Source organism: Rhynchophorus ferrugineus, unplaced genomic scaffold, assembly GCF_030347505.1.
Source record: "Rhynchophorus ferrugineus isolate W39M unplaced genomic scaffold, kcgeb_rfMv2 rfM6, whole genome shotgun sequence".
NCBI classification, from domain to species: domain Eukaryota; kingdom Metazoa; phylum Arthropoda; class Insecta; order Coleoptera; family Curculionidae; genus Rhynchophorus; species Rhynchophorus ferrugineus.
The window spans coordinates 43,561,787-43,575,397 of NW_027472585.1; the positions used below are offsets into that span (position 1 = coordinate 43,561,787).

At 30.8% G+C, this 13,611-nt stretch overlaps 1 protein-coding gene across 1 annotated transcript in view; it reads left to right on the forward strand.

The window, feature by feature from the left end:
- Positions 1–13,611, forward strand: part of LOC143197969 (discoidin domain-containing receptor 2) — a 623,414-nt gene that overhangs the window by 559,838 nt on the left and 49,965 nt on the right. Inside the window, exon 14 of the mRNA XM_076406850.1 lies at positions 3,893–4,045. Coding sequence (XP_076262965.1) covers positions 3,893–4,045 — 153 coding nt within the window. The remainder of the gene's footprint in view (positions 1–3,892; positions 4,046–13,611) is intronic.

The window sequence follows — 13,611 nt, forward strand, 5'->3', positions numbered from 1 at the left end:
TAAATATAATCACTATTATTCGATTTTAACGTATCTTCATTCTCAAAAGTGTTGTGTATCCAGTGTTTGTGCGGAAATAAAAACCGGACGTAGTTTTCCTTGGAAGAAACACCCCAAGTTAACAAGATTAAGGATTTGCGTGACTTAGCATTGCTTTTACCTGGTACATATACAATTATTTATATAAAGCATTTGTGTTCATATATGTTATTATTTACAGCAATATAACAGAAGAAATTATGAATATATTACCCACACTATAAATCTAAAATGTGTGCAAATGAGGCAATGGTAAAATTACATTCAAGATAAATATAATTATACTACATGAAAAGTTTTTGTTACCCTTTAAAAAGTTGTTTGTAAAGTGCCATCAATTTAAAACTTAATTATTTTGAAGGGGTTCATTTACTTAAAACAAATGTAAGGCTCCTTAACCGAGATAACTTTTTCAACAAGGTGAGCTTGATTTTATAAACAAGAGATTATCATGCTTGTTTTATTATATTGTTAATGGATGCCTAAGCTGTCTTTTTAACTTTTCGATTTTACCATAATAAGAGCACAGAAGTAATTTTGAAATATATCATGTTTTAACTTTTTCTTGTTGTTCTTTAAAGTATTATTTTTGGTATGTTTTCTCCATTCTAACGTATATCATACGATTTAACTGTTTTAATTATCCATTCCACAGTTTTCACAATAACATTGTAAAAATATTAATAACTTGCCTCAATACATTTTTGTGTTGAACAAGTAGGTAAAATATTAACAGACTTTCAGCTGTGCTGCTTTGCTTTCAGTATGAACGAACAATAAGATAGAAATTTTAATACATCTTATTTGAATCGATAGCACTAAAAATATACAAAAAAGGGAAAGACCTATAGACAATTTTGATTATATTTGCTATGAGATATGTTGGCAATTTTTATATCCACATTTAATTATTTTATATTTATATATATATATATATATATATATATATATATATATATATATATATATATATATATATATATATATTCTTATGTTTTAGCTTTTTGATATTATATAATATTTCTATTCGTACAGAATTTTATATTAATAAATGGTTTTGAAAAATTACATTTTGGTTTTATTTAAAATTTAATTGGTCAGTAGAATGTGACGTCAGAGGTTAGTCACGTGATAGGTATGAAATCGTCGACCAACGAAATGCTCCCGTTATAAAATACTTTCATTACAGGTGCCTGTAATGGTAATTCAAACTAACCAATGAAATTCAGCGAAATGACGTTCTCAGCGCCTTTCTGCTGAGACCACGCAAAACCATTCTGAAATTATTTGAATTAAGTTAACACTCTATATATTACTCTATGATGTTCGTCTCCAAACTTACCGAAAAAGCGATATTACACGGTTTAAACAATTTAACGGACAGTGCCAAACACTCAAGCCTTCATCAAGCTGCTCGCGCGGCAACAACAATCCACCAGGCGTTAAGAAACGGTCGAAAAACTGGAGCCATCTTTTTAAATGTCTCCTAAACTTTCAATTAAGTATGGCACAATGGACTGATATTCAAAGCGAAACCGCTTGCTGTAAAGAGTGACCTAAAGTCCCTGATAGATTCGTACTTGGACGGTAGATATTTTCAAATGAGAACACAGATCGAAAACAAATCTCCGCAGGAGACCCGTAAGGTACTTCACTAACCCCTGGCCCGTTCAACCTTTACATAGCTGATTTCCCACTCTACAAACATTTCCACACAGCATTTTATGCAGGTGATACAGCTTTTTTTACCTTCAAGACCAACTGAACCAGGCGATTACGTGGTATATATTTTGGTGGTTGCAGATAAACCCGAGCAAAACTCAGGCTATTCTGTTCCACCGCAAGAAAAAAAAAGAAACCGATGAAGTCCCTATCCCCTGACTTCAGAAGATATCATACCTCGGTCTCCATTTCGACCGCAGATCCCACTAGTCAGCCCAAATCCAGCACGCTATCTGCAAAGACAATAGCGTGTACAGTCTATTCTTCCCACTTCCCCAATCCCCCAGAAAGTCCAGTCTGCCTTTACGGAGCACAGGTGTAGTACAGGTACGTCTCTGAGAGACAATTTGCACTACTTCAAATGTTCCAACACAAAAAAGTCGACAAACCTCGGTAGATGACCAACTACGACAATCCCAATCGTAACCCAGGGTCTCTGTCGCCCGCCAAACACTTTTTTATCCCGAATCCGAAACGACATCAGCAAAAGACCATTTGGTTTTAGCTGGTCATTTTAGAATAAGAAAAAAACCACTTGCATATGCTACTCGCTATTGCAAAAAGACTATTGCAACAATCCATTATTTAGTTTTGTCCAACTGATGTCGGTATATATCCACAGTAACAGTTTTATTTCATTTTAACATGTCGTGATACACTAAAGCTTACTGGATCCCACCATTACAGATAGCTCATGTTTAATTTGTCTCCTATAGCTTTCGTTAATCTACTGCTTTCTATTTTGCTTTGTATTTTACATGAACAAATGAGAAATTAAAACATTCATTTTAACTCTTGGAACAAACATTCATGTATTTATTACATGCAGTATTTGGTTACGACTTTGTTATGAAATTAATACCAATAAAATTTTTAGATTTTTTTTATAAATTGTGCAGTTACCTCTAATACAATGATATGCTATGTCAATATGCTATGCTTAATGCTGTTCTTAATTAAGAATAACTATTAAATTATTTGAAATTCTTAAAATGAATTGATTGATGATGTTTATGTTATGAATCTGAAAAACCTGCTTGCGAAAATCTAAATATAAAGCACAGGGATATTGTACTGGCATTTTCAATTAATTCGTATGGTAGTCATTTTCTCTGGTTCCTTCCTAACATATGTAAAAGCCAGAGAACTATAAACAAATTCTGAGTTTTCATCCAATTGTCCTTGAATTTTCTTGGTCCACCAGAATGTTTTTGTCAATGGCACCAGAATCATCATTTCTAAATCATTTGAGACTGCTATAAAATCACGATAAGTTTTTAAAAATGTTTAATGGGATTCAGCGGCAGATTTCTTCGAATCAAACAACAAAAGTAATGAATTATGATTCTGCTATGCTTGGTGTCTATATATGATCAAATAACATATATAGAGCTTATTATTATTATAAATATGTACATAATAATCATTGCAATGACTAAATAAAAACAAACAAAAACCTTATTTAACCTATCTATTACATGTATTTTATATTATATCATATACACACAATTTAGCTTAATACCTACCTAAACCTATTTATCTATTTACAATATTATTTTAACTACTACCATCTCTTTCAAATCGGTGTACATATTTTTTTTTAATTTTTTTGTGTTGAAAAGCTAAGTTATATTTTTCTATTAGAATTTTATTGCATTTGCTTTGATTTATTTTTTAATATATTATAACTACCTACAATTTGTCTCTAGAGTATTGCACTAGCATTTTCAATTAATTCAAGGTAATCATTTTATCTGGTTCTTTCCTATCATATATAAATCCAGAGAACTATATACAAATTCTGAGTTTTCATCCAATTGTCCTTGAATTTTCTTGGTCCACCAGAATGTTTTTGTCAATGGCACCAGAATCATCATTTCTAAATCATTTGAGACTGCTATAAAATCACGATAAGTTTTTAAAAATGTTTGATGCAGATTTCTTCGAATCAAACAACAAAAGTAATGAATTATGACCGTGCTATGCTTAGTGTCTGTATATGCTCAAATAGCATATCTAGAACTTATTATCATTATTAATCAAGTATATTTATTAGTTTAATTTTTTTCTCTCCCCAACAATAGGTTCCAATACACGCCACCTTAATGCAATATATTTTCTATTGTTTTAGGGTGATCGCAGGGAACAGCACTTTACCCCAGGCCGATTCACTCCAATAAAACTGCCCGAGGGTCCCCCATTGGAGGGGGTCGCTCACTTATTGGATTTTCCGAGACACCGATTGAGATTACTGGAAAAATTAGGCGAGGGCGATTTCGGAATGGTGAGTGGGTGAAACTTCTGCTCCTGTCAAAAATCGGTAACGGAACAGACAGAAAATATATATGTTTCGACTAGGCCTTTTCATTAAAATCGTATTATGATATAGTGCGAGGAAATCTCTTTGGTTCGGAGAAAATTGAGTAATAGCCAGTAACAACCAGCAGTAACAACATAACCTTCCAAAGTATTATCAATATTGTATCAACATCCCCATTTTCCTCTTTTTTTTTTCGACCGACCTCAAAAGAGGAGGAGGTTCTATATTTGACTGTATATTTTTTTTAGTGAATGTTCGCGGATTTCTCCATTGCGGACCTATTCGAGGTGGTCCCATTCGAACCAAGTTAGGATGATATACCCCATATCATCCTAAGGAGGGGGGGAATATCGAGAAAAACTTTCAAATTTCCAACCCACATAGACAGTTTTCACATATTTTTTATCTAAAATAATAAGATATTGGTGTAAAATGCTATTACTAAGCTGATATGACGGAAAATTGGAAGTCATTCAGTGCAAAATCCATTCAATTTGCTTCTTAAGCAATACTTATAGTATATAAGATACCATAGAAATTTTTTTAACAATTATTTCTACGGTGTAATTTTTAAAGCGTTTAGCTCCTAGTCTTTCCCGATGCAGGATAATAACTTTTGTTTTTCTGGTTTACTTAGAAAATTTCTCAAGTCATCTAGTTTAGGTAGGGGAACACCGTTCATGAAGCGCATCTTATTTTCAATCATTGTTTTGTATCCCTATTTTTCTTCGTACGGGCTGCATCTTTACTTGGCATACCCATTGTGATTTTAAATAAAATAACTGCGTAATTTATTCAGTAAATATCTATTATTAAAAAGAGAAAAATAAAATATTTTTAACAGAAAAATTCAACCGAGTTTAAAAAATAAATAGAGAACTCCCTAAAAATTTAAAAATACTCAAACCTTTTAAACATTAAAAAAAATGTACATAATAATCGTTGTAATGACTAAATAAAAACAAACAAAAACCTTATTTAAGCTATCTATTACATGTATTTTATATTATATCATATACACACAATTTAGCTTAATACCTACCTAAACCTACTTATCTATTTACAATATTATTTGAACTACTACCATCACTTTCAAATTGGTATACATATTTTTTTTGTGTTGAAAAACTAAGTTATATTTTTCTATTAGAATTTTATTGCCTTTTGCTTTGTTTTATTTGTTAATATATTAAACTACCTACAATTTGTCTCTAGAGCAACTTAGAACTACGTAATTATCTAGGAAGACTCACTGGTCCTTACTTAGTATTTTTATCATCGTGTGTTTTTAACTACACAAGATGGCAAGGTTTGGTTCTCTTGAGTTTTCATCCTAGTTCAGTGTTGTCCAAAAGTTGCAGAACTTTCCCCATGTCAACATTTATCTCAAGGTTCTTAGCGTTGTTACTGTATGGGATAATAGTATTATTCATATTTATTGATATATGAACAATTTGGTTATAGATGAATTGAATATGCTCAAATTTACGCTCTTTAACTTTTATACTCTGTTTTGTTGCTGTTTTCTGGTTGCTTCTTCGTTATAGCCTGCAATAGCAAATATCGCAGTGCTATCAGGAAATGTAACCATAGTAATATTTTCTGTTTGTGGTGTTTCACATGTTCATTTAGTAGTACCCAAGAGAGAATATTATGCAAATATATGCTAATTATTGTATTATTAATAATTTCTACTCAATAAATTGTATCGTTTTTGTTCTGCTATACTCGGTCTTCTTCATCTTTGGCCATCTTTCTCCATTTTTAGCACTTGGAAATGTACCTGATTTGCTGCAGTAAACACCCTTAATTTTTCTTTTGAATCGAGATAATTTGATGCACAAACTCTAAAAGAATTATAATTAAATATTGTGTAATTGCAATAATTATTTCTTAAATAGTACCCATGAACTAAAATGTTGGAGTTTCTTGGAAACCTCCACCTCTGTTTCTCTGCTATCTCCAATTTTAACAAAATTATTTTGTCAAAATTTTCTAAGTTTAAAATATCAAAAATTGTGTAGTCGACTAAACTAATATTCATTTTATAGTGAATATATGAATAATTAGAATGAAAAAAAATGGATATTGAAGTATATTTATTAACGTGTTATCTCAAAATTAAATTGTTTTTATTTCCATCCATTTTTTCCTTCTTATGTTTGAAAGAGAACATATGTTATATTAATATATATTATTGGATTTTGGAATTTTTTTAATTCAATTTTCGATTTTTATTTTTAAAAACGTAATTTAAAAATCGAAAAAAAAAATCGAGGTTTGCAAGTTTGTGTTTGTTTGTGTTTGTTGTATCATATTAGTAATATAAAATTTGCTATCTTTTTCAATTATCAGATGACAAACCAGTCTGTACAGCCTAGGAACTTTTTTAGTTTTAGTTTTATTTAATTAATTTCTTGAGTATGCTGACTTATTTCCTTCTGCAGTGTTCTCATATCGATATCTAGATATATGTATCTATTGCTGATGTTTTGGAAAATATTTAACATCTTCCTTAATGTTTTGCTCTGGAATAGTTGTAATTTATCAATATTGCTGTTATTTGCTCTATACCATTCTTGAATGCCATATGTCCAAGTTTATAAAAAAAGTGTTTAATAGGATTTGGCAACAATTTTCTTTAAAACATATAATAAAAGTCTAAATACACTTGGTATCGAAATAACAATAAAGGAAGAACCGTTGTTTTATGTAGAGAAATGCCGAAACTATCAAACTTAACAGTTGCTTACATCGATACATTTGTACTCATCAAGTTACATACAAACATATTATATCATAAGAAAAACAAAGATACTTATCAGTAGGAGAGAAACGTGGAAAGCGACGGGAAATACGTTCTTATAGAATTACTTCTACTATTAAGAAAACTGGTTTACTACTAACTCGGTTGGAAGATAGTGTGATTGGCGACGTTATTTGCGCGAAACGTGCGAAATAATCAAAATAAGTCCATAACCGTGATTGCCTGTTTTAAAGGAAATTGGAAAGACTCTCGGAATCGGTCTCCTTTATATAAAAAAGAATTAAAAATAACATAAGGGGATTCGCTTTTCGAAAATATCAATTTGGGCGCAGAATCAAATATAAATTCCATTGAAAAGTGTTCGAGCACGACAGGAATCAATCGCAAAATTGTTTTTTTTATTTGGATCGGTTTTTTCGTCCCTCTTTCTCTCCCTCGCTCAGCCAGCTGCCTTAAATAAAATGTATGAACACATTTGATACGTCCTGATAACCGCAATGATTTAAATAAATAGAAGACACTTTTCAATTTCGAATCAAAATGGGAATAAAATACGTTCTTATTTTTTTCACGTCTTTGCTTTCACATAAAAGCTTTTAAATTAAAACAGCTTTTATATTTAATCAAAACAATTCGACGGTTTGTTGTAAAAAACTGACTGTATAGTATTCCGAAGATGTCCAGGTATCGATCCGATTGTTTTCTTCTCCATTCTCTAATATCTGAAAATTACGGTGGGTGTACTAAGATTTCTGTGCAACATTATTTATATTCGACAAATATTCTATCAGTAATAGCAGCCTCACCATCAAACATATATTATATATAAAACAATTCTACGGTTTATTGTAAAAAACTGACTGTATAGTATTCCGAAGATGTCCAAGTATCGATCCCATTGTTTTCTTCTCCTTTCTCTAATATCTGAAAAATACGGTAGGTATGCTAAGATTTCTGTGCTACATTATATATATTCGACGAATATTCTGTCAGTAATAGTGGCCTCACCATAAAACATATATTGTCTACAAAACAATTCTACGGTTGATTGTAAAAAAACTGACTGTATAGTATTTTGAAAGTCTTCATGTATCGATCCAATTGTTTTCTTCTCCATTCTCTAATATCTGAAAAATACAGTGGGTGTACTAAGATTTCTGTGCTACATTATTTGTATTCGACGAATATTCTGTCAGTAATAGCGGCCTCCCCATAAAACATATATTGTCTATAAAACAATTCTACTGTTTATTGTAAAAAAACTGACTGTATAGTATTTTGAAAGTCTCCAGGTATCGATCCAATTGTTTTCTTCTCCATTCTCTAATATCTGAAAAATACGGTGGGTGTACTAAGATTTCTGTGCTACATTATTTATATTCGACGAATATTCTGTCAGTAATAGCGGCCTCCCCATAAAACATATATTGTCTATAAAACAATTCTACTGTTTATTGTAAAAAAACTGACTGTATAGTATTTTGAAAGTCTCCAGGTATCGATCCAATTGTTTTTTTCTCCATTCTCTAATATCTGAAAAATACGGTGGGTGTACTAAGATTTCTGTGCTACATTATTTATATTCGACGAATATTCTGTCAGTAATAGCGGCCTCCCCATAAAACATATATTGTCTATAAAACAATTCTACTGTTTATTGTAAAAAAAACTGACTGTATAGTATTTTGAAAGTCTCCAGGTATCGATCCAATTGTTTTCTTCTCCATTCTCTAATATCTGAAAAATACAGTGGGTGTACTAAGATTTCTGTGCTACATTATTTGTATTCGACGAATATTCTGTCAGTAATAGCGGCCTCCCCATAAAACATATATTGTCTATAAAACAATTCTACTGTTTATTGTAAAAAAACTGACTGTATAGTATTTTGAAAGTCTCCAGGTATCGATCCAATTGTTTTTTTCTCCATTCTCTAATATCTGTAAAATACGGTGGGTGTACTAAGATTTCTGTGCTACATTATTTATATTCGACGAATATTCTGTCAGTAATAGCGGCCTCCCCATAAAACATATATTGTCTATAAAACAATTCTACTGTTTATTGTAAAAAAACTGACTGTATAGTATTTTGAAAGTCTCCAGGTATCGATCCAATTGTTTTCTTCTCCATTCTCTAATATCTGAAAAATACAGTGGGTGTACTAAGATTTCTGTACTACATTATTTGTATTCGACGAATATTCTGTCAGTAATAGCGGCCTCCCCATAAAACATATATTGTCTATAAAACAATTCTACTGTTTATTGTAAAAAAACTGACTGTATAGTATTTTGAAAGTCTCCAGGTATCGATCCAATTGTTTTTTTCTCCATTCTCTAATATCTGAAAAATACGGTGGGTGTACTAAGATTTCTGTGCTACATTATTTATATTCGACGAATATTCTGTCAGTAATAGCGGCCTCCCCATAAAACATATATTGTCTATAAAACAATTCTACTGTTTATTGTAAAAAAAACTGACTGTATAGTATTTTGAAAGTCTCCAGGTATCGATCCAATTGTTTTCTTCTCCATTCTCTAATATCTGAAAAATACAGTGGATGTACTAAGATTTCTGTGCTACATTATTTGTATTCGACGAATATTCTGTCAGTAATAGCGGCCTCCCCATAAAACATATATTGTCTATAAAAAAATTCTACTGTTTATTGTAAAAAAAACTGACTGTATAGTATTTTGAAAGTCTCCAGGTATCGATCCAATTGTTTTCTTCTCCATTCTCTAATATCTGAAAAATACAGTGGGTGTACTAAGATTTCTGTGCTACATTATTTGTATTCGACGAATATTCTGTCAGTAATAGCGGCCTCCCCATAAAACATATATTGTCTATAAAACAATTCTACTGTTTATTGTAAAAAAACTGACTGTATAGTATTTTGAAAGTCTCCAGGTATCGATCCAATTGTTTTTTTCTCCATTCTCTAATATCTGAAAAATACGGTGGGTGTACTAAGATTTCTGTGCTACATTATTTATATTCGACGAATATTCTGTCAGTAATAGCGGCCTCCCCATAAAACATATATTGTCTATAAAACAATTCTACTGTTTATTGTAAAAAAAACTGACTGTATAGTATTTTGAAAGTCTCCAGGTATCGATCCAATTGTTTTCTTCTCCATTCCCTAATATCTGAAAAATACAGTGGGTGTACTAAGATTTCTGTGCTACATTATTTGTATTCGACGAATATTCTGTCAGTAATAGCGGCCTCCCCATAAAACATATATTGTCTATAAAACAATTCTACTGTTTATTGTAAAAAAAACTGACTGTATAGTATTTTGAAAGTCTCCAGGTATCGATCCAATTGTTTTCTTCTCCATTCTCTAATATCCGAAAAATACAGTGGGTGTACTAAGATTTCTGTGCTACATTATTTGTATTCGACGAATATTCTGTCAGTAATAGCGGCCTCCCCATAAAACATATATTGTCTATAAAACAATTCTACTGTTTATTGTAAAAAAACTGACTGTATAGTATTTTGAAAGTCTCCAGGTATCGATCCAATTGTTTTCTTCTCCATTCTCTAATATCTGAAAAATACAGTGGGTGTACTAAGATTTCTGTGCTACATTATTTGTATTCGACGAATATTCTGTCAGTAATAGCGGCCTCCCCATAAAACATATATTGTCTATAAAACAATTCTACTGTTTATTGTAAAAAAACTGACTGTATAGTATTTTGAAAGTCTCCAGGTATCGATCCAATTGTTTTTTTCTCCATTCTCTAATATCTGAAAAATACGGTGGGTGTACTAAGATTTCTGTGCTACATTATTTATATTCGACGAATATTCTGTCAGTAATAGCGGCCTCCCCATAAAACATATATTGTCTGTAAAACAATTCTACTGTTTATTGTAAAAAAACTGACTGTATAGTATTTTGAAAGTCTCCAGGTATCGATCCAATTGTTTTTTTCTCCATTCTCTAATATCTGAAAAATACGGTGGGTGTACTAAGATTTCTGTGCTACATTATTTATATTCGACGAAAATTCTGTCAGTAATAGCGGCCTCCCCATAAAACATATATTGTCTATAAAACAATTCTACTGTTTATTGTAAAAAAACTGACTGTATAGTATTTTGAAAGTCTCCAGGTATCGATCCAATTGTTTTTTTCTCCATTCTCTAATATCTGAAAAATACGGTGGGTGTACTAAGATTTCTGTGCTACATTATATATATTCGACGAATATTCTGTCAGTAATAGTGGCCTCACCATAAAAACATATATTGTCTATAAAACAATTCTACTGTTTATTGTAAAAAAACTGACTGTATAGTATTTTGAAAGTCTCCAGGTATCGATCCAATTGTTTTCTTCTCCATTCTCTAATATCTGAAAAATACAGTGGATGTACTAAGATTTCTGTGCTACATTATTTATATTCGACGAATATTCTGTCAGTAATAGCGGCCTCACCATAAAACATATATTGTCTACAAACAATTCTGTTGATTGTAAAAAAACTGACTATATAGTATTTTGAAAGTCTCCAGGTATCGATCTAATTGTTTTCTTCTACATTCTCCAATATCTGAAAAATACGGTGGGCATACTAAGATTTGCAATTTGTCAGTTATTAAAACCAAATAGATAGATATACTGATTTTCACATTTTTACTCTATTAAATCAGATGCTTTAGATAGTTCTTTAGATAGCTCCCTAACAAGAATGAAATTTTTTAATTTATTATTTTAGTTATAGTTTATGTGAAAGTTTATGTATAGTTTATGTGAAAGTATTAAAAAAACTCTTAATTTCGTATATAATTCATATATAATTTCTCGTAAAATCTTAATTTTTTTTATTTTGTATTGCCTTAAAGACAATATATTAGTTGTCTCAATTTCAGCATTTCTCTCTTACTTTAGTTAACTTCAGTTCACCTTTAGGACCATACCAGATAACTAAACTTCCTAAATAACAGTGACCATGTCATCTAGATTTCTAGATCTTTCTAGGCGTCGCAGCGTCGCAATGTTGTAAAATGCATATAAAATAATAAAGCAAAAATAATGTTATCAAATATAATTTATTTTAGCATTATAGTAAATCTGATGCATATATTATCGAATGAATTAAAACTACATTTATGTACACATTTATAAGAGTTATATTATATAAATAATATATTTGACTTTCATTAGAGAGCATATTTACCTTTTTACGTTCAGTTCTTGTGTCCTTTTGGTACAGTGTTTTCTTGTAAAGTAATTTTGATATTACTGTATTTCCCCTTAGATTGTTCTGTTTATAACCTGTACACATCAGGTAATACGTACGCATTATAATATATATAATGCAAATATTATGCACGATAAAACGACATCTACAGTTTATTATACAGTCGTAATTAATTGTAGGTCAGGGTTGTTTCATTATGTTTACAATTAACTCCTTTCCACATCACTTATGAAATACAATAGTAGGCGCGTTTATTATCACTAAAAAGCATATTTTGTTGAATTTAACACTATATTGTTCTTCGCTTTTTAAGACATTTTAGTCATAGTGCCCATACCGAGTAAATATTTGATAGTATCAATACTTCTCTCTATATATAGCGTTCTAACGCATTTTACTGGCAAGAGAGGCTAACTTATCTTATTCGTATTCAAAGTAATTGATTAGAGTCTATTTCTGACACTATTTATTAGATTCAACATTCTCAAACAGAGTAATCACAAATACTAGGCAGCGATTTGAATTTACTCATAACAACGTTTTCCAATTTATAATCTCTTATTTTTGTCACTAATGTATTGAAGAATTTTGTAGACATTTGACAACCCTGCGAATTTTATAGGTTGATAGTGGTTACGTGTTTGGACACATCAGACAGTAATATATCTAATTTCAGTTACAATATAATGAAAAGAAATAAACTATTTTGACAAAAAAATTGAACCGACTACAAAAAATAAATAAGGTACTCACTAAAAAGTAAAAAATAATCAAACTTATTTTCAACAGCAACAAAAAACGTTTTAAAATAAAATATATCGATGTAATAACTAAATAAAAACAAAAACTTTATTTAGTCTATCTACTACACGTATTTTTATTCTACTATATACACACAATTTAGCTTAATACCTACCTAAACCTATTCATCTATTTACAACATTATTTTAACCAACTGATCAGTTTGGATTCGATACAAGCAACAAATTAGATTTGTTTTGTTCGTATTTTAGTTTTTTGTATATGTCACAAAATTATATTATTATTTTTGTATTGTTTGAGCTCGGCACCTATTATTTTAAATAAAAAAATATGTGAAAACTTTGTACGTAACATTGAAATTTGGGGGTTTCTCTCGATTTCTCCCCTTCCCCCAACAGATCCTGACTGACTTGATTGCAACGGGATCATCTTGGAAGTGTACTCTGTTGATTAAAAAAAGAATTATCAAAATCAGTCCATAATTGACGAAAAATATACAGTCGAAATATACAGTCATACAGAGAACTTCCTCCTCTTTTTTAAAGTCGGTAAAAAATAGAGACTGACTGAAAAAATAGAGAATACATTCCATCATCGTCGGCCCATCTGTGTACTTAGCAGAATAAGAGAGAGCCAGTTGTGGAGAATACAACAAGTTATTTTAAAATATTATTCGCATTTCCCCTCCGTATCTAATAAACCCATCACCGTGTTTTTTCTCTGCCTTGAAAGTGAATCAATTCGACACCCCGAAGGACCAGTATCCTTCG